Source organism: Mesoplodon mirus, assembly GCF_964341445.2.
Source record: "Mesoplodon mirus genome assembly, chromosome: 18".
In the NCBI taxonomy this organism is placed as follows: Eukaryota; Metazoa; Chordata; class Mammalia; order Artiodactyla; family Ziphiidae; genus Mesoplodon; species Mesoplodon mirus.
The window spans coordinates 39,024,029-39,045,513 of NC_138994.1; the positions used below are offsets into that span (position 1 = coordinate 39,024,029).

Sequence of the window (21,485 nt, forward strand, 5' to 3'; positions counted from 1 at the left end):
AGGTATTTAAGCAGTGAGTCTGTCCTATTTCTAAAGCAAAACGGTTCTGCTAGAAGAAACCAACCTCCTTTCTGGCCCCGTGGCTGTGGAGGTTTCTGGGCCCCCGCAGGGGATTCCAACACGGGGGGACATCTGCGTGATTAGGGGCGAGGCCTCCAGGCTTGTGAGCTGGCCCGCAGAGCAGGGTTACCTGCTGGGTGATGTCGGGGTAGAGATGCCAGCCTGGTACTTGGCTGGTGTGTGGACGGAGCCAGTGAGACTTCCTCCCCGTCTGGAACCTCAGAGCCCGGGAAATAAAGAGAAGGGATGGTGGTAGCCTCTCCCACGTCAGTGCTCACCTTCCCCAGGTGTGCTTGCTGTGTGCTGACCGCCGTCCTGGGTGCTTGTGACACGTCCACACGTGACGGGCCCCGAGAATGGCCTATGTCCCAGCAGGGGGATACATGCAACGACACAGTAAAGAATCCGTGTCTGTTAGATGGTGTTGAGGGACAAGCGTTACAGGGAAAGAGCAGGCAGAGGTGCAGCAGGCTGGGGGGCACTGTGGGTTGCGCTGGTTGAAAAGACGGTTGGGTGACATTAAGCAGAGACCTGGAGGTGGGTGCGAGCCACGCAGACATGTGGGGATGAGCCTTCCAGGCAGAGGGGACAGCAGCATGGGGTGTGTAGGAGCCTCGGGCCCTGTGGGACCTTTTCGGTCACTGTCGGGATCGGGGCTCTGGCTTTACTCAGAGAGAGGAGAGGCATCGGAGGGTGTGGGCAGAGGTGGGATGGGACCCGCTGCAGCTTTTAAAGGATCTTCCCGGGTGGAGGGACTGAAGGGGCAGCTGGAGATCGGTGAGAGCCCACTGCCGAGCTGGAGAGGGTAAAGCTGGCGGGCTGCCTGGGAAGTGGAACAGCGAGAGCCGGCCGGGGGGTCCGAGGCTTTTGGAAGAACCGGCAGCCTCTGTGTTAGTTGGGGTCGCTGTTTCATTTGTTCACTGCCGACGTTTGATTCATGGAGGTGTCGGAGTGGAGACACGGAGAGATTTGTATGACTTACATTTCTCAAGAGGAGGGAGCACGCCTGCCACGCGGGGACGCGTGGGGAGCATCAGGTCTTGGGCAGAAGGTAGACGGAAACCACGGTCTTTGTTGGGCTTTCCTGGGCTTCCCGAGGGAAGGGTGGTGGGGGAGGGGGGCAAACCATGTAGGGCCGGCTAGTTGGAGTGATTCAGGCGGGCCTGGGGCATGAGGCTGCCTGGCCCTGGGAGGATGAGGCCAGGGGTGGTGGCTTGACGGTTGCATGAGAAGGTATAGCAGCAGTGTGGGCTCTGGGATGGTGGCGTGTGTGGGAGAGCCACACGGGGGAGTGGGAGCCTTTGCCTCCCCTGAAAACGGGCTGGCTCTGGGGGGTCAGCAGGGATGCAGAAAATCAGAACCTGTAGTTGATGTAATTGGCCCTGTGGTGAGCGGATGCCCAGCCGACGAATCCAGAATCTAAGAAAGCACCGAGCTGTGATGGACAGCGGCTTCCAGGAAGACGCACCTGGACTGTGCATTCATCTCCAGTGCACGTGGCACAGGTGGGGGGTTCTGCCCCCTCCAGCCGTGGGCACTCGTGGCCACAGGCTGGTCCGGCTCTAACTGGGCCGCCTGTGGCGGCCCTGGGCCCGTGAGGATCGGGCAGTGGGTTTCTGGCGGCCGGGTCTGGGGGGTGATGTTGCTCCTGCCTGTATGCGTGGCCGCTCCCAGCTGGCTGGTGCCCAGGACAGCGGGTCATCGGGCGCAGCAGCCGACGGTGGAGGGGGTCTGAGGGGAGGGCATGGAGCTCAGTTTTGGACGCATTAAGTCTGAGGGAGATACAAGTTAGACTCCAAGTGATGGTGGCCGTGCAGTCCTGAAATTCAGGAGGAAGGTCTGGACTGGAGATGAGGATTGGAGAGCTGTCAGCATCTAGACAGGGTGTTAAAAACCATGAGATGGGGGCGCGCTCACGGATGGGAGGAGGATCCGCTGTGGAAGCAGAAGGATGTGGGGGAGGCCAGGGAGCTGGGGTCCTGCGGGCCGCGGAACAGCAGGGCTCCAGCCGCGTGAAGGTCACTTCTGACCTTGAGGGAGCGGCTTGCACGGACTGGTAGAGGCCAGTGGGAGTCAGAGCAAGTGTGGGAGGGAAGGGAAGTGCTCAAAAGGTTTTGTGGGCAAATTATTTCATACTATCATAAGTACTGAGGTTTTTTTTAAATTGTGGTAAAATATTCACAGTATACATTTACCATTTTAGCCACTTTGAAGTGTACAGTTCAGTGGCATTAAGCACATGCATCGTGTTGTACACCCATCACCTCCATCATCTCTGGAACTTTTCCATCTTCCCAAAGTGGAGCTCAGTCCCCATTAAACACCAACTCCCCACCCTCAGCCCCTGGCACCCACCCTTCTACTTTCCATCTCTATGGACCTGACGGCTCCAGGGACCTCATGTAAGTGGAATTGCCAGTGTTTGTCCTTTTGTGACTGGCCTGTTTCACTTAACAGGTGTCAGAATTTCCTTCCTTTTTAAGGCTGAATAATATTCCATTATATGTATAGACCGCCTTTTGTTTATCTGTTCATCCATCAGCAAACACTTGGGTTACTCCCAGCTTTGGGGTATTGCGAATAATGAACATGGGTGTACAAATTCCTCTTCAAGTCTCTACTTTCACTTTTGGATACATACTCAGAAGTGGAATTGCCAGATCATATGGTAATTCTATTTTTAATTTTTGAGGAACCTGCATACTGTTTTCCATAGTTGGCTGCACCATTTTATATTCCCAGCAACAGTGCACAAGGGTTCCACTTTCTCCGTGTTCTCGCCAACACTTGTTCTCCCTCTCTCTCTCTCTCTATATATATATATGTGTATATATATATATATAAAATACACACACACACACAGACACACCCCGTCCTAATGGGTGTGAGGTGTTAGCTCATTGTGGTTTTGATTTGCGTTATCTCATTGTGGTTTTGATTTGCGTTTCCCTAATGACTAGTGATGTGGAGCATCTTTCCACGTGCTGTTGGCCATCCATATATCTTCTCTGGAGAAACGTCTACTCAAGTCCTTCATCCATTCAGGTTGTTGTGGTGCTGTTGACTAATGACTTCTTTATATATTCTGGGTATTGACCCCTTATCCAATATATAGTTTGCAGATATTTCTCCCATTCCGTGGGTTTCCTTTTCACTCTGTTGATAGTATCCTTTGATGCACAAATCAAATATTTTACAGTTCCACTAGCAGCCACTTCAGAAGTTTGTAAACTCTTACTCAGAGATTCCTCGGGTGACATGAACACGCGAGGTTGGTAGTTGGCTTCCCAGGTTTGGGTTTGGAAGACCCAGACCTTCCAAGCAGGAAAGGCCTCATTGCCTAGAAAACGCTTGATATTTAGTTTTTCTCCCTTGACCCTGGGAGTAGGCCTGATTTCACAATATTTATGAAGAAACAGACCCCCGGGGATTGCGAGTGAAGCAGACACAACAGCAGAGATGCCAGGACTCTTGAAATGTGAGTCTCATTCCAGGACATTTCCACTTCCCCAGATGTAAACCGGTAGTGAATACACCTCTGTGGGCACAAGGGTGGTGGCAGTCAAAGCCAGGAGCCACGTCTTGGGGCAGAGGGAATTAGAGGACCTTCCCCCTGCACCGGGCCAGGGCTCCACGCTTGCCTGGACTGCCCAGTTCCCAGAGGCTTTCACCTCCCATCTTCTCTGAACTTCACAGAGCCCGCAGACATAGATGTTCTCCTCGCTGTCTGCCTGTTACCCTGGGGTCCCTGGACTTCACATCTCAGCCCTGCCATGAATAGCTTGAGCCGCTGGGCCAGGCACTTTGCATGGCTTGTAACCTTGCTTTGTCAGAGGAGGAGGAGAGCGGCAAGCTGGAGCTTACGACACCCCTGTCCAACCTGGAGTCTGGTGCATAATAGGCGTTTGGTAAACGTGGGCTAAGTCTGGGGAGGATGTGACACCCCCAGAGGACACGTGACTGACAGTGGCTTTGGCATTCAAGGAGGACTTATGAGCAAGCAAACTTTATCTGTTATTTCATTTTTACAGCAACCATGTTATTCCCGTTTTCAGAGTGTAGAAACAGGCTCAGAGAGGTTAAGAAATTTAACCAAGCGCACATAGTTATGAACCTTGGATCTGAACACAGCGTGATTTCCAGTGACCTGCTCCCTACTCCCAACTTTGTATTAAAAACATGCAGGAAAGTTGAAAGAATAATTCATACACACACACACACACACACACAACACACACACCCTTCCCCCAGGTTCAACAAGTGTGAACATAATGCCACATTTCCTTCACACTTTCTCTGTGTACACACACACACACACACACACACACACACACACTTGAAAGTAAAGTATAGACATCATGACCTTTTACCCCTGTTGAGGACTGGATGTTTGTGTCACCTCCCCAAATTAATATGTTGATGCCCTAGCCCCCAGTGTGATGGTATTTGGAGATGGGCCTTTGGGAGGTTTTTGGGGTCAATTGAGGTCATAAGATGGGGCTTCTCCTAATGGGATCAGTGCCTTTATAAGAAGAATCACCAGCGAGTTCTCTCGCTGTCTCTCTTTCCCACTGCGCACACTCCCCGAGGTAAGGCCACGTAAGGACGTGGCAAGAAGGCGGCGGTCTGTAAGGTAGGAATGGGACTTGCACCAGAACCCAACCATTCTGGCACCCTGATGTGGGACTTGCAGCCTCCGGAACTGTGAGCAAATTAAATTCTTTTGTTTAAGTGAATGGTATTTTGTTATGGAAGCCTGAGCAAAGACAACACCTGAAAACCACTACGTGCATCTGCTAAGAATAAAGAAAATCTCCTACATAATTACACCCAAGAAAACTAGCAATAACTCTGTAATATCTAATATTCTATCCAAAGTCAGATTTTTCCCAATTGTCCTAAGAATGTCTTCTCATAACTGCTTTTTAAATTTTCACCCAGATGGGACTTCCCTGATGGCACAGTGGTTAAGAATCCACCTGCCAATGCAGGGGACACGGGTTCGAGCCCTGTTCCGCGAAGAGCCCACATGCCATGGAGCAACTAAGCCCGTGTGCCACAACTACTGAGCCTGTGCTCTTGAGCCCACGAGCCACAACTACTGAGCCCACGTGCCACAACTACTGAAGCCTGTGCGCCTAGAGCCCGTGCTCTGCAACAAGAGAAGCCACCGCAATGAGAAGCCAGCTCGCCACAACTAGAGAAAGCCCGCACGCAGCAACGAAGACCCAACACAGCCAAAAATAAATAAGTATATTTAAAAATTTTTTTTCAACCAGAATCCAGGCAAGGTCCACACATTATATTTAACATCTCTTAATCTAGAACAATACTTCCACCACCGCCGCCAGCCCCTCCACCTACATCATTGACAATTTTGAAGACAGGCCACTTGTCCCATAAAATGTACCACTTTCTAGATTTGTCTGATGTTTCCTCGGGTCTAAATTCAGACACAGTATTTTTTGGCAAGAATTCCGCATAACAGATGCTGTCTATACTGCGTCCTATCAGGAGGTATCTGTTGGCAGGGTAGTAAGGCTAGGTTGGGGACCCATATTTAACCTCGACACAAAATAAGCCACCAGACTTTCGGCTCAGCGCCTTTTCTTTACACCAGCAAAGTCGGCTGCGTTGGGACCCGCAGTGCGGAGTCCACCGCGGGACCGTCCCTTTGTGTCTCCCACGCCCCGCTCCTGCACTTCTTCGCCTGGCCACGCCCCCGCCGGCTTGGCCACGCCCCGGCCCAGCCCCCAGCCCCGCTGGCCCAGCGGGCGGAACCAATAGCGTCTGGCACTGCGCTCGACGTCGCCCGCCCGGACTCTGAATCCCGGCGCTCCGGGCGCGCGCGGACGCTGTTCTCAGTGGACTTCCGGCGCACGCTGATCTGCCGCAGCCGACGGGCCGGAGTTCGCGGAGCCGCTGCAGTCTGTCTCGCCCGTGCGCCTGGTTCAGCCGCCGCCATGGGGATCCTGGAGAAGATCTCCGAGATCGAGAAGGAGATCGCGCGCACGCAGAAGAACAAAGGTGAGGGCCGGGCCGGCGGGGCGTCTGCAGCGGGCGGGGGTGGGGCTGCCGGAGCCGGAGGAGCCGGGCGGGATCCCGAGGGCGCGGATCAGGGCCAGACCAGGGGGCCGAGTAGAGAACCCCAGCATACGGAGCAAGCATCCGACCCGGAGAGGCGGGGTCGGGGTTCGAAGCCGGGTCTCCTGGCGGTCGGGCCTGGTGGACTGGCGCTCTGCTCCTTTGTGGGCGGAAGTCCAGGAGGAGACCCCCCCCCCCAGGTACAGCCTCGCCAGCTGCCCGGAGCCCCTCGGTGGGGTGGAGGCAGTCAGGACTTGAGTGTGGCGGACCTGGGTTTGGACCCCGGCTCCACCTCGTATCTGCTGTGAAAAGCTTGGGAAGTCACCTCACCTCTTTGAGCCTCAGTGTCCTCCTCTGCAAATGAGGGTAATAACCCCGTACCCCCTCTTAGCTCACAACTAGGTTAAACCAGATTCTGTTTGCAAAGCACTGGACGCATGTGAGCACCCGGTATTAAAGTGAATCCTGCAGCATAGGTAGCACTTGATGAAGCATCAGATCTGGGCGCAGACTGTAAGGGCTGCGGGAGCTCGTGAGGAGAGGAGACCGGTGACACCCCAAAAGGCTTCCAGGAGGAGGTGGGACTTGAGCTGGTTGAGGGGAGGGGATTCCAGGAGAGGGGCACTGCTGAGGCAAAGACACGGGAGTTGAGGTGAGCACGGCGTGTTCATGGGAGAGTGAGGAGAAGAGTCTAGATGAGAAGGAGGGTCTGGAGTAGTGGGAGATGTGGTTGGCTCTGGTGGGCGAGGCCCAGTGCCTGACCAGCCCTGCTGTGGGATTGCAGGAGCAGGAAGCAAGCCAGTGGTTGGTCTCAGTGTCTGTCCTCCCTTGGCTGTGAAGTTGGGGGGCTTCCTTCACTCTCATTCTGTAAATACTTGTGGAACCCTTACTAGGTGCCAGGCACTGTGGTTAAAGCAGTGAACAGCTAGCACATCCTTGCCCGCATGGAGCTGACCTTTCAGTGGACCATCTGTGAACTGGTAGCTGAAGACACAAGATAATTTCAGCCAATAATAAACGCTGTGGAGACAAACTAGGGTGATGTAGCAAGCGTGTCGGGGTAAGGGTTGGGGCTACTAAGGTGGGCTCATCAGAGAAGACCACCATGAGGTGGGGACGTTTGAGCTGAGACCAGAATGAGGAGAAGGAACCAGCCATGCAAAGACCTGGGGAGAGACTGTTCCTGGCAGAGGAAACAGCTGGTGCAGAGGCCCTGAGGCAAGAATGAACTTGGCTTGTTGAAGGAGCTGAAGGTCTGGGGCTGGAGTGCAGGATGGGAAAGGAGTGGGCCAGTTGTGTAGGCCTTGTAGATCATGCAAAAGAGTCCAGGTTGTGTTCTAAGGGCAGTGGAAGCTAGTGGAGGGTGTTAAGCAGCAAAGACTTCTGTTTTAAAAGTTCCCCCTGGCTGCCCTGCAGAGTATCATCCATGGGGCTCAAGGAAAGTAGCAAGGAGGCTTGAGATGCTGCCGCTTTGGCAGTGGTCCAGGAGGGGATGTAAAGGTGATTAAGGGATCAAGACCTAGTCCTTCCCTTCAGAGATGCTCAGAGTCTCATGCGCTGGGGTGACAGAAAGGACCACGTGAACCTGACTTGCTGAGCCTGTCCTTGACCACTTCTCACTGCCCTCAATTCACTTGCCAAAACACTTCCTGAGCACCACACCGGAAGCTGGGCGTCCTGCCCTTCTAGAGGGAGGGAAGCAAAGAAATAAGATTCAGTCGTCCCTTGGTATGGGGGAGGGGGGGATTGGTTCCGGGACCCACCGCAGATCCCACGATCTGAGAATGCTGCATCCGATAGCCAGCCCTCCATGTCCACGGTTCCGCATCCACAGATTCAGTCAACCGCGGACCATGCAGCACTGATATCACTGAAAAAAATTCCCGTATAAGTGGACCCGTGCAGTTCAAACTCGTGTTATTCCAGGGTCGGCTCTAGTTTCAAATGGTGCTGAGAAGCCGTGAAGACAACAAAGGGGACCAGCGAGGGGCCTGGCAGGGGTGGGGGTTACTGCAGACAGTAATAATAACCAACTTGTATTGAGAGCTTACTACGTGCTGGTCATTGTTCCCAGAGCTTTCTTTAATTACAGAAATCTGCAGAAGTAGTTATCACTGCTAACATCCCTATTTTGCAGATTAAGAAACTGATGCACAAAGAGGTTAAGTAACTTTTCCAAAGTAAAATGGCCCGTAATTTCAGGATGGAATTCCAACACAGGCTCTAAAGCTCTGCGTGACATTGCCTCTGCACGACTGGGCAGGGGAGGCCTCTTTGAAGAGGTGACATTGAGCTGAGAAGAAGCCAGCCTTGGGAAGATGAGATTGAAATGGGGTAGCAAGTGCAAAGGTCCTGAGGCGAGAATGGGTAGCTGGACTGTGCGAATGAGAGGGACAGTGGTGGAGACGGGAAGTGGCCAGGCCGGTCACCTGACCACAGCAACATGACATGTAGCTGAGGTCCTGTACCACCCACCCGCCACCCTGCAGTGCAGCTCCCCATCACTAGTGTAACTTATGTACGTGAGAATTTGGAAAAAATGGATATCAAGAAGGAGAAAAAGGAAAGTAATTTATAATTAAAATAGGGTTTATTTCAATAAGTGAATGTAGGGGCCCAGCCAAGATACAGTGGAGTTACAAAGAGGCGGTGAGGTGTTTGCACCTCTGGGCAGAATCACTGGGCATGTGGCGGCCACAGTGCAGATGATGCAGGTGTGTCGTGTGGGTGATTCACGTCCCCTGCACGAGGCCTCCCTGTTGGCAGCCTGGGGTCCCAAGCAGGCAAGCCCGTCGAGGTAAAGTTTCAAACAAAACATGCCATAGTCTTCCCTCAACATACACATACTTCCACTCCTGGGAATGTCAGTGTCTGTTAACGCTATAAAAATGCCCTGTGAGGCTCTGGGCCCCAGAGATCCTAATCCAGGCTCCCTCTGTGGCCCTGTGACACGGGACAGTTCTTGGCTCTGCTGGTCTGCCTTACACCTTGTAGAGCTGCGGGCTTCCCCGGCTCCTGCCTGATAAGTGCCCATGAGGACTTCACCATCACTTCACCGTCGCAGCGACTCCTGAAAACACCCTCCAGGATGCCCCCTGAAGGGGGGTGGTGCCACCCTGGCTGAGAACCACGGACATTGGGTCATGTCTGTCTGTCGGTTGCTGTCTGGCTCTGAGGGCCCCGGCCAGCATTCGGTTGCGTGTATTTGGTTGCGTACGGGACCCTCCCAGCCCACCTTCCATCTTGTGTTGTCTTTTAGCCACCGAGTATCACCTGGGCCTGCTGAAAGCAAAACTCGCCAAGTATCGGGCCCAGCTCCTGGAACCCTCCAAATCGTCCTCATCCAAAGGCGAGGGCTTCGATGTCATGAAGTCGGGCGATGCCCGCGTGGCGCTGATCGGCTTCCCCTCTGTGGGTAAGGTCAGTGATGGGCACCGCAGGCCTCGGGGAGGAAGGTGGCTGGTCTCCGCTCTGCTGCGGCCGCGCCCCCTCCCTCCTCTCTGAGCCGGCTCCAGGGCGCAGGAGACCCAGCCTCCCTGGGCCCGGCAGGGACTCTCCAGCAGGAGTGGCCCCGCTGGCCTCTGCCTTGTCCCCGAGCACAGGCGTTCACTGAGTGTGCGCCTCGTGCCAGGCACGTTCTGCCCCTGCCCGCTCAGCCCCGAGCTCGTGGAGGAGAGGGGAAGGGCAGGCACGTGGAGCCGGGCGGCTGCCCTGTGAGCAGGTGTGTGAGCAGAGCCCCGAGGAGGGGACCTTGAGGCGGAGGCCGTCGGGGAGTGAGGGTGGCGGGGCGCCCTGAACTGACCAGGTGTGACCCCTGGGCAGCCAGCGAGCACAGCCAGGCTTTGACTCCTAGGGTGTTGTCGTGGATTCACTCGTTTTAGCCTTTTCTTTCGATCTTACTTTCCAGCCTGCAAGGCCTTCTCACCCGGGTGAGAAGCCCAGGCCGGGAGGAGCCACTCTAGTGACCGAGAGCTGTGCCCTTGGGGTCTGGACCCTGTTGGGAATCTGGGCTGTCTGAGCACAGGAGGGCGCGGGCCTCCCTCCTGCAGGGGCCACACAGGTTCGGGGGTGTCCCCCAGGTTGGCCTCTGGCAACCATGGCTCTCAGGGCCGCCCGTCTGTCCACACCTGTCTACCCCACCAGGTTTTTACGTTTCCTCAAGTTTCCAAGAGGCCCCCTGGGCAGAGACTTTGTGATCTGAGGCCTGTGATTCTTTCACGAGCCCTGTTTTGGGTTCCAGGGGCCTGAGGGCATGTGAGTGAGCTGTGCCCCAGCTTCCTGCTGACTAGGATGGGGGCGCCGGGCCGGGCTGGGCTGCCCTCCTGGCACTGCCCGCTGCTTTGCTGGCCTCTGGGCCACAGCGTCCATCACTGTGGTCGCCGCATTCCCCCTGCCTTGTCACCTCCTTCACAAGGTCGGGACCGGGACGAGGTCCCGGGTCCCCAGCAGAAGCAGGACCGAAGGCCGGGTCTCTCAGTCCCGGCCGGGTGTGGCCCCACTCCCACCTTGGGTCGGCCGCGAGGTCCCATCCGGATCCTTCCGCGCTCCCCTCCCTCCCTCCCTCGCAGCCCTGCGCCACCCGCCAGTGCTCTCAGGCGGGAGGGTCCCTGCTTCCTTGCCCTCCTGGGAGCAGCAGCTGTGTGCCGTGGGACCGACACCTGCTCCAAGTTCTCTGGGCCCAGGAGGGTCTGGAGGTTCCGTGGAGCTGGGGATGGGCCCCAATGTAGCGGGGGAACCCCCTTAGGAACCAGGTCCCTATGTCCACCCGAGGCAGGCCTGGGGCCTCAGGCACAGGGCGGCCCTGTGGTGTTGAACCCCCCCAGGCAGGGCCAGAGGTGACTTTTCCAGCTGTTCTCATCACACCCCAGCCGGGGGGATGGGGGTCTCCCGGCGTCGCAGGCTCCCACACCTGGGCTTCTCCTGGAGGTGGGGCAGGACCCCCGCTGCAATGACCTGCTTTCTCCCAGTCCACCTTCCTGAGCCTGATGACCTCCACGGCCAGTGAGACTGCGTCCTATGAGTTCACAACCCTGACCTGCATCCCTGGGGTCATTGAAGTAAGCCGGGGTTTGCCAGATCGCATGCGCGTGCGTGCGTGCGTGTGTGTGTTCTGCCCTCAAGCACGGACACCGCTGGGGGCTGGGGCTGCCGGGACCCCAGAGACGCCTGGCCCGTCCTGCAATCCTGGCTGGTTCCGAGAGTCTGCCAGCATGCACAGCTCTCCCCGGTGCCCCTCTGTGCCCCGCTGCCCTGTTCCGCCCCAGCTCGGGTCACCCGTGACTGGCTGCCTGGCTCCTTCTGTTCCCAGAGAAGCTTTGGAGCCTTGGGTAGCTGGGGTTCTGTGGCCTTGGGCCTCCCACCGTGAGGCAGTTTCCTTGTGAAGAGCTGTTACCGTCAGCAGTGGCTGCTGGGGGCTTATAAAAACTCCCGCCCTCCAGGCGGCCCCTCGGCTCGCGGGACGTGGTCTGCGCCAGGCTGGCTGGGGTGGGGACGCAGCTCAGACTTGGCCCGGGAGGCCCCCTTCGCAGCCCGCCGGCCCTGCCTTACCTCCTTTCCTGCATCCTAGTACAAAGGCGCCAACATCCAGCTCCTGGACCTTCCTGGGATCATCGAAGGCGCAGCACAAGGTGGGAGGGGGAGCAGGTGGGGGGGCGGGGTGGAGCCCAGGCCCCGCTGTGGGCGCCTGTGGATGGTTGACGGGAGGATTGGGTTCACAGCCCTTCCCAGGGCCCAGTGCTCTGTTCCTGAGGGACTCTGGCCTCAGAGCTGAGGGGACCGAGGCCCAGGAAGTGGGTGACTTGCCCAGGGTCGCACGGCTCACCAGGCAACTCTGGTTCCCACGTCCAGTGTGTGGTGGACCCCGCCAGGGATGGGCGTGTGGCATTGGAGCCCTAGTCCTAGAGCCCTGTTCTCTGAGATGGGACACGCCCTCGGCTTTGGTGGCAGGTGGCTCCCTGCTGGGGTCGTCCCTCCCTTGCCAGGTGCCAGCTCCGTGCAGACCATTGGCTCGCTTAATCCTCTGACAGCCCTGTGACTGAGCGAGGGTCGTCATTTTCTTTTCACGGCCGGGAGGAGCGCGGGGACGGACGCCTGAGCGTCTGCCCTAAACGACCGTGCACCTGTGCAGGGACTGGAGTTGAAGCCTCCTCCTGGGGGTCCCGTGCCCACCGCCCTCATCAGGGCGGGGTCCTGCCTACTTGGATTGGCGTGGGCAGCGATGGTGGTCCCCCAGGAACCTGCCATCCCAGCCAGCAGGAGGAGGCCTGGCCCCCTCGGGGGAGGCTCACCCGCTATAGTCAGGAGGCCCCTGGAGACCACCGGGGCCCCTGCTGTGACCTCAGTCCCCAAGTGGCTGCGTGACCTTGGCCTGGTGCCTGCCTTCTCTGGTTGTCTGATGGCAGGGTCTGACCTTGGTGACGGCTCTACAGCCCCTCCCCCTGTGCCTTCTGCTGCTTCCTCTCTCTAACTCATGTTCTGGGAGGGGCAGACTTGTCACATCCTGGAACCACGTAGCTTTGTGGTCTTGGGCAAGTGGTTGAGTGTTTCTAAGCCAGGCCTCAGTTTTCTCGTGTCTGGAACAGGCAGATAACACTGACTGCCCAACGTGGCTCTGCGGGCTGAGTGAGCAGGTGGTGGAGGAACACCCAGCTCAGGGCCCACAGAGTCAGGGGGGGCAGTGGGGTGCGCTTCTCCTCCCCAGTCGCTGGTGTCGGGGTTCCTCCTAAAACACATTTCCATGAGTAAGACAGGGCTCAGGAGAAGTGCCAGCCCGGGGGTGGCACGTGGCAGAGTCCGTGCGGGTCTGTAAGGGGCGGGAGTCTGCACCGTGGGCTGGGGGCATCCCGTGGCCCTGCCCACGTCACTGTGTAACCACGTTCCTCCCTCCTGACTAGGGAAGGGCCGTGGCCGGCAGGTGATCGCCGTGGCACGCACAGCCGACGTCGTCATCATGATGCTGGACGCCACCAAGGGAGAGGTGCAGAGGTCCGCGTTTGGGACGGGGCGGGCTGACATGCCTGGGAAGGCCCTGCGGGGGGAACGGGACACTGCGGCTACCGCCCGTGTGTCCCTGAGCTCGTGGTGGGTGGTTCCGGGGTGCTTGGCGCTCTGCCATGTGGGAGCAGTGGTGGGACTGTCCACAGCTACACCCAGTGCAGGCAGCCTGGGGCAGCCTCCCCGAGAGGCTTGTGTCCAGAGGATGGGGCTGTGCTGTGCCACCCTGGCTCTGGCTCCTGCCTGCGGGGGCCTGGGTGCCCCGTTGCTGCCCAGCGTCTGCCAGGAGCCCGGCCCCAAACAGCAGAGCCTTGCTCACACCCTGGCCTGCGGCTGAGGGCACAGCAGGCCTGTCTGCACACTGGCCGCACACCAGGCGATCTCCCTTCGGACCGGCCAGAGGGTCTGGGGCTCCTCCTCAGCACCTTTGGTTGCCGGGATGGGACATTCGGCGGCTTGTGGTCGGTGTGGGAGGGCCGGCCGTGGCGAGTGGGGGCCGCACGGCCTGCCCCGCACACCTGTGAAGGCCATGGGGCCTCCACCAGGTCCCTGCTGGAGAAGGAGCTGGGCTCGGTCGGCATCCGCCTCAACAAGCACAAGCCCAACATCTACTTCAAGGTGAGGCCTCGGCTCCTGAGCCTCGGCAAGGGGGTGGGACCAGCCGCGGCCCGCAGGGTGAGGGGTGCAGGCTGCAGCTGCCGCTCTGTCAGCATCACCCCTCCCTCTCTCCTCCAGCCCAAGAAAGGAGGCGGCATCTCCTTCAACTCGACGGTCACGCTGACCCAGTGCTCAGAGAAGCTGGTGCAGCTGATCTTGCACGAGTATAGCACCCTTCCTGAAGGTGCGAGAGGGAGGGGGGCCGTGGCCCTCGGGCAGTGGGGGCCCGGGTGACGCAGACTGCCCACATCACCCAGCTCCATCCAGGCCGCAGGAAAGCTGTGGCCAGCTCACACGAGGCACTTCTGTCTCCTTTGCCTCACGCTCCCCAAGCTTCAGGCTGGCTGGGCCGCAGCCGTGCACTCCTGGCTCCTTGCAGGGTACAAGGCCGGTCACGTGTGGAAGGAAGACGAGATGGCGAGGGACAGGGCCTCCTGGGCTGGGGAGGCCTCGGGGGGTGGTCAGGCTGGGGGCGGTGGTTGGAGCGGAGGCAGGGCGGCCGCGGACGGTAGCTCGCATCGTAGGGGGAGCGGGACCAGCGCTCCGGGCTCTGGAACTGGCTGCCTTGGCGATCCTGGCAAGTGCATCATTTCTTCTGTTGTAACAGCAAAGATTTAAAATATTGATTGAACCCCTTACACGTTGTGCTTCCTTGAGAAAAGTGAGGGAGCTCCCCAAACGTTAAAATCATGTAAAACCGTGAAAGCAGATAACCTTACGGTCCCTCTTGGCAGCGTATCTCACGATCAGCTGTTTCAGGCTCTGCTGGCAGTGGGGAGTGGTGGGGGGCTGCTGGCGCGCAGGTTGCCCTTAACCCTAGCCCCTCAGAGATCTTCAACGCGGAGGTGCTCTTCCGAGAAGACTGCTCCCCGGATGAGTTCATAGACGTGATCATGGGCAACCGCGTGTACATGCCCTGCTTGTATGTAAGTGGTGCCAGCCCCCGGGGCAGCCATGTGGGAGGGGAGCCCTCACCCCAGGGACTGCTTGAGTCCCGCAGGCACCTCGGGCTTGACCCCGGAGTGCCAGCCCAGCCTCTCTGGGGGACCGGGGGCCTCAGGCCCCTTCAGCCTCTCCCCATCCTTGAGTCAGCAGGTGGGGCCCCGTTGCCACACTGCTCTGTTCCTCTCATCCCCCAACCCCCCCTCCCCCTTTCCAACCCCAGGTTTATAACAAAATCGACCAGATCTCAATGGAGGAAGTGGACCGCCTGGCCCGGAAACCTGACAGCGTGGTCATTAGGTGAGGCCCGCGGCCACCCTCTCTGAGTGGGAGTCCATCTGTCAGGCTCTGTGTGCCCCGGGGTAGAGGAGGCCATCCCGGTAGCTGCTGGTGACCTTGGCCGAGTCCCCTTTAACCTGTCTGGGCCAGGTGGGTGATGGGGTAAGCTCTGGTTAAGAAAACAGAAGGACTTCATCCACCAAGGTCTGGGAGTGAGAGTGGTTAGCAGCTTCGTGGCTTAGCAGTTAACTGCAGGCCCCCAGAGAGAGCCAGGCTGTAGCCCGCTGCTCCTGAGGCCCTGGAAGATGTGGCTTCTGTCACCTCCGCTGGGAAGGAGAAGGGACTGAAGTCCTCAGGTGGGGGCTTCTCTGAGGGGTGGGTCCCGGGAGCTGCCTGCACTCTGGCACGCCATGGCTGCGGGGCCCTCTGTCAGGGCAGCCTGGCTTTGTGCCCACCCTGCTGGCTTCCCAGCTCCACCCAGGTGCTCTGTAGCGTCACGGTGGCTTTGGCTTTTGGGGAGCGAGACCTTGGGGACTGGGGAAGAGGGGGGTCCTGGGCCCACTCGAGGACTGCTTCCTGGGCGTCCCTAGCGGCCACGAAGAGCAGCAGAGAGCAGGTGTCCTTCCCACAGGCCAGCTCGGCTCCCCTCCTGCTGCCGCGTCCGGGCTGCGTCCTCAGGGCCCTGCAGGCCACCCCTGTACCTGCTCACGTGCATCGCAGGGGAGGGCGGGTCCCCACTGAGGGCAATACAGCGGCAAAGGACCAAGCCAGGGGTCACCGCATTGCTGAAATCCCTGCTGGGCAGCCCTGGGCCACTCGGAGGGTGGGCTCTGCATTGTCATCCTCTGCCTCTGGCCACCCCAGCTGCCACAGGTGCCCTGTGCCCTCCACAGGGCCCTGGAGAGATGGCAGGCTGTGCTGGGCGTGAACGTGACAGTGCCAAGAGGTGTTGGCAGCTGAAGCGCCATCAGGCCTGCGGTTGTGCTGCCCCATGGGCGCCAGCTGGGCCGCACTAGCCTGGGTGCCGGGAGCCCTGGATGCTCTGACCGGCCCCTTCCTCCCGGCAGCTGCGGCATGAAGCTGAACCTGGACTACCTGCTGGAGATGCTCTGGGAGTACCTGGCCCTGACCTGCATCTACACCAAGAAGAGAGGCCGTGAGTCAGGGCCGCACGGCCCGAGAAGCGGCCGGGCCTCCTCCTCCCCCGGGCCGCCTGATCTGCACGCGGCGCCCAGAGCCCCGGCCCAGCCCCCGCCCAGCCAGTCTCTACATGACGGCTTTCTCCCGTCTCAGGCACCACCCTCTACTGCAGCCTGTCAGAGGCCTCGGCCTGAGCCCTTGTGGCAAAGAATGCCGAGTTCTGGGGCTGCTGGCCTTGAGGGGGATGTGGGGATGGGATAGACACCGCCAGCAGTGGCTCCCCGAGCAGTGACAGACGCTACGTCAAGGCTTTAGGGCGCTGGGCACACAGGGGCCTCCCCGACGTCCCACCCCCTGTGCACATGCCTCACACCCCACGGCCTAGCGGCCGAGTTTGGGCAGTTGGCGTCGACCCTGGCCGTGTCCGCAGAGGGAGATGAGGCTGCCCGGCCGGAGCCGGTCCACCCCGGGTTCATCTGCGGGTCCCCTCGGCCGGGGCTCTTGTGGCTGATGGGCTTGCAGGAGTTTGCACCCTGGACTGGGGTGTAGTTTGATTTTCTGTGTTGAGTCAAGGCTGTAGAAGTCTGTTCGGGGCTCTTAGCGAGGGTGTGCCCGGGAGTGGGGGAAGGGCAGGCCAAGGCCGGAGACTGGAAGGGCCTCCGTTTCCTGTGGAGGGGGGCTGCGTGGCAGTGGGCCCTGACCCTGCTGACTCCCCGCCCCGCCCCGCCCCGTCCGTCTGTGCAGAGAGGCCGGACTTCACGGACGCCATCATCCTCCGGAAAGGGGCCTCTGTGGAGCACGTGGTGAGTTGAGGAGACCTGCCCAGGCCGGTGGGGGGGGGGCAGCTCTGCCCATCGCCCGGGGTCCTGCCTGACGTCTTCCCGGCCCTCAGCCGCCGCGTTGCAATTGGGTGCTTGGACGCGTGTCCCGCCACCCGGCTGCAATTAGGGGGCGGCTGCAGTTAGGGGGTGGCGTGGAACGGGGTCCAGTGGGTAAGACACTCAGCTTGCTGCCTGGTGCGGGGAAGATGCCTGGGAAGCGGTCGTCACCATCCTGTCCCACCAGGGCTGTGGGGTCCTCGGGGCCATTCAGGCGTTCGGTCAGTAGAGCTGCCGCCCAGGATGATTCTGGGTTGTGCGTTCCCAGTCGTGTCTCCCCCATGCTTGCCTCCACTCAGCCCCCCGTGCAGCCCGCCCCTCCACGCGCCCCATCGGCTCCACCCCCGGGGGCTCAGTGCACCCAACACGCTAGTGAGCGTCAGTGCCCAGCCAAGTAGCCCCGGTTCCTGCCAGAACTGGGGTCCTTTGGGGTCAACAGATGCCAGCCACCCAATCCTGCAGTTAAACAGTCCCACACCGAGGGGAGTGCAGTGGGGGCTGGCCGGCAGCACATTGGCACATGCCCTGGCCCTCTCAGGCCCTCTCAGGACGTGGGGCTTCCGCCACACCTGTTGGGAAAGCAGGAGAGGCCAGGAGCAGAAGGCTGTTCCACGCAGTGGGGCGGCAGGTGCAAAGGCCCGAGGCAGGAGTGAACGTGGACTGTGGGCCATTGGCTGCCAGCTGGCACGGAGGGTCGCAGGGTCGAAGGCAGCAGGTGCTAAAAGGTGGGGAGGGGCCTGCGGGGGCCTTGGTTCCAGAGCTTGGATCTAGTCCCAGCGAGGCCTGCCTTGCAGGGCCTCAGCCCTTCCTGGATACTCACCTATCACAGGTGCCATGCTGTGCACACAGGCCTGCCTGGGTGCTGACCACAGACCCAAAGTAGAGAAGCCAGTCAGACATGGGGTTGCACCCTGGCGCCCACATACTAACATTGAGGGGTGACCTCATCTTGGGGTAACTGAGCCCCCGGGGCCTTTGCAATCCACCTAGTGGAGCTGACAAGAGCCTTGCCTGCACAGGATCACGGGCCATAAGCCCCAGGGGCAGAAAGGATCTGGCAGGGCCATCAGGGGTGAGAGGCACCGTGGGCTTCAAGGGTCTCCCATCCACAAACAGTATTAAAGAGGATGACCTTAGGGGACTTCCCTGGTGGTCCAGTGGTTAAGACTCTGCGCTTACACTGCAGGGGGGTGCAGGTTCAATCCCTGGTCAGGGGACTAAGATCCCACATGCTGCACGGTGCAGCGGAAAAATTTTAAAAAGGAAAAAGGTGACCTTGGGCGGCCTTCCATCCTCCCTCATTGCTAGAGACACAAGTGCATAGGAATGCTTCTCTCCAAGGAGATTCGTGGAGCAGGCTCAGTGGGAAACAGCTCCTACTGACTTTGGTGTCAGGGATGCCAGGGCACGATGGGACCTGCAGCAAACTGGAGGGCACCCTCCCCATCTGCCTCGAGGGCTCCCAGGGTCCGGGGACGACCCTGCAACTCTGTGACCCTGAGCTTGTCAGGCAGGTCTAGTTCTGTCTTTCGGGGGCAAGCTGAACAAAACGTCAAGTGCACTTGCAGGCCAGAGCTGACCTGGACCATCAGATTTCATCTTTTGGTCTAGGAAACAGTGAGTGTCAGGACGGGTGTGTGTGCTCGTCCCTGCCGGCAGTGTCCTCTGCTGTGGCCACGCATCCTTGGTCACCCAGAGGAGGCCCAGATCCGGATGGCCCCCCGGAAACATTCCTGCAGGCCTCATGTCTGGGCTTAGGCGTTTGGTCTCTGCCCGGGGCCTGTGAGGCTGTGGGCATGTGGAGGACAGGCGACGTCGCACTGTCCTCACCCTGGCCGCCTCCACCACGCCCGCCCAGCCCGTGCAGCCAGGGGGCCACATTCTCGGGGGGAAGAGCTGGCTGCCCTCCAAGCTCTCTTCCCTTCGGGCCTTCTAACAGCGCTGGGTTCCTGTGAACTTTGTCCCTACTTGGGAGTGCTACAGGACGTGGGCCGTCCTGGGCTGGGGGGTGACGTGTTATGTGGGAGGTTCCGGGTCAGGGCTGCAGGAGGTGAGAGAGGCAGGCCCGGTGGGGACCCTGACAGCCGCCCTCATCCATCTGCCAGAGCACCTGTCAAGGCTGCCTTTCCAGCAGGGTGGGTGGGCAGGCCCAGGTCCTTCAGTGACCGCGGCCCCATAGAGGCAGGAAGCAGGAGCGCCAGAGCAGCTGTGAGTGCAAGGCTGCGTGGGGACCGCCAGAGCACCTGCCCTGGGCCCGGCTACTTCCGGGCGCAGCCCGGGCTCACCATCCGTCTCTCTCCCGTCCCCCAGTGCCACCGCATCCACCGGTCACTCGCCAGCCAGTTCAAGTACGCGCTGGTGTGGGTGAGTCTTGGGCGGGAGGCGGGCACGGTCGCCCGGGGCAGCCTCAGGGTCAGGCAGGAGCTCCCGTCCTTCTGCATGGGGACCGGGGTGTCCGTCAGTCCTGCTCTGCGGGGTGTGCGGCTTGCATGCTGACCCAGACCAGACACAGCCCTCCTGCTTTGGGATCCGGGCCGGGTGGACCGCTGGGAGTCCTGCTGTCAGAGGCTGCGGGGTCTGCTGGCGCTGGGACCCCCCACTCTAGACCCCCCATCTGCACCTCCACTCCCTTCCAGTGACACTGTCAGCCTCGGCCGGGTGGGTACAGAGGCTGATGTGGTCCCCCATCCCGCTCCCCACTCAGGGCACCAGCACCAAGTACAGCCCGCAGCGGGTGGGCCTGACCCACACCATGGAGCACGAGGACGTCATCCAGATTGTGAAGAAGTAGTGGCCCTGCCCCCACCCCCAGTGGGACTCACCAGAGCCTAGACTGGGAAAATACAAATGCACCCCAGGAAGGGGTCTCTCATGTCTCTGCTGTTTGCAGAAATTTCTTCAATGGGCAGATGGTGGAGAGCATGCTGGGGCCTTAGGATGAGGTTGGGGATGGGCTGGGCTGGCAGCGTTTCCCGTGAGACTGGACTCTGGAAGCGGTCCTATTTGGGTCCCTGGGCCTGCACCTTCTCCGCCCCCTACCCGCCCCTTCCAGTGCAGAATGAGCAAGTTGCCCACCTGCCCCCAGCTAGGGCCTAGTGCAGATGGCTGGCTTGATGCCGGGCAGGGAGCTGGGCCTACTTGGGTCCCTGGCGGCCTCTCAGCTCCTGCCAGTTTTTCTGGTTCTCAGGGAGGGTGCTGCCCAGGACAAAACCCCCTATCCAACCCCCGCCCCAGGGCTGCCCCGTGATGGAAACCAGAGATCTGGGGCTTTAAAGGCCCAGCTCATGCCCTCCACAGCCTGACCAGTCCAGAAGGGCCACCCCCTCCCAGCGCAGCCCCTGCCCAGCACACAGCCCAGGACCTAGCCCAGTGCAGATACCTGGGGTGGCGGATTTGGAGTCTGGGCTCTGTGTTTTCTCTAAATACCACCCCGCCCTGCACCCCCAAATCTCTCGGCTCTCCTTCCTGAAATAAAAAGTGGAAACAATGCCTATTCACTAAGGACAGTTTTGTGAGTTTGCTGAACTCGGTTGCCAGGTTGGTTCAGGGCAGCAGTGAGTGTGCGGAGCCTGGGCCTTGGGGGAGCAGGTCCAAGCCTGGGGTTCAGGGGGGCCTCTGTGAGGAGTGATGCGAGGTGCCGTGCGGGCCTGCAAGCAGCCTGGGCTCCAGGGGCAGTGACTTGCCTTCGGCTGCACGGCTTGTGAGCGCAGAGCTGGGATTTGAACCCCACTCTGAGGCTGCTGAGCCAATGAGAAGACTTCCTCCTGGCCCTGCAGCCTCTGGGGCAGGTGGCAACAGGTTTATGGAGGCACTGGGCCAGCAGGTGGGGCAGGGCCCCTGGGGGGGCTGGAGCAGGCCCACTGCCCAGCTCTCCCGGCTGTTCTTGGCTTCTCTGTCAGCTGCTCAGGCTCCTTTCCAGTGACAAAACAGGAATAATAGACATTAAATATGCATGGGGCCCCAGGCGGGCAGCGTGGTGGGCTGGGCTTGCCGCCCATGATACAGACACAGCTTCTCCACTGGCGGCCGCATTCCTGGGGCCTGGCCGAAGGACCCCCCGTTGGGCGGCATGCGGACAGGGAGCAGACCACTTGACCCAGGTAAGGTGACCGGCCCTGGACCCCTGGGGTCTCCGACTAGCACCCCCAGGGGGGGAGGGGGAGGGGGTGGTGGCTGACCTTTGGTCTTGCTCCCTCACCGTGAGGTCTGTGTCAGCCTCGGTTTCTTCATCTGTAAAATGACATGATCGATGCCCAGTGCAGTCCTCTTCTCTGCGACGGTGGGTTGCTTACCTTGGCCCCTCCTCCTGCCACAAGGCCTGGCCACAAGGTCCCAAGGGAGGGTTTCTGCCTGGGTTATGGTCATTGCCGCTTCCTGCCTCAGGTTCACAGGGCGTCAGATCCAGGCCTGTTGTGTCCCCCAAGCAGGCTGGGAAAGGATGGAGATAAGGCT

At 59.7% G+C, this 21,485-nt stretch overlaps 1 protein-coding gene across 2 annotated transcripts; it reads left to right on the plus strand.

Annotated features, from left to right (window-relative positions):
* The first annotated feature begins 5,895 nt into the window (after positions 1–5,895).
* On the plus strand, positions 5,896–20,520 carry DRG2 (developmentally regulated GTP binding protein 2). 2 transcript variants are annotated; one of them, XM_082604761.1, is made up of 13 exons: positions 5,896–6,087; positions 9,404–9,564; positions 11,112–11,201; positions 11,711–11,771; positions 13,038–13,128; positions 13,683–13,755; positions 13,873–13,963; positions 14,623–14,720; positions 14,960–15,036; positions 16,083–16,171; positions 16,900–16,958; positions 19,344–19,381; positions 19,738–20,520. In XM_082604761.1, exons 1-13 carry the CDS (start codon positions 6,024–6,026, stop codon positions 19,775–19,777), a joined length of 1,032 nt encoding a protein of 343 aa, XP_082460887.1. In that variant the 5' UTR covers positions 5,896–6,023; the 3' UTR covers positions 19,778–20,520. The 2 variants fall into 2 exon arrangements, with proteins under 2 accessions (XP_082460887.1, XP_082460886.1); XM_082604760.1 differs by having other exon boundaries at positions 5,899–6,087; positions 19,344–19,397.
* Positions 20,521–21,485: the final 965 nt, after the last annotated feature.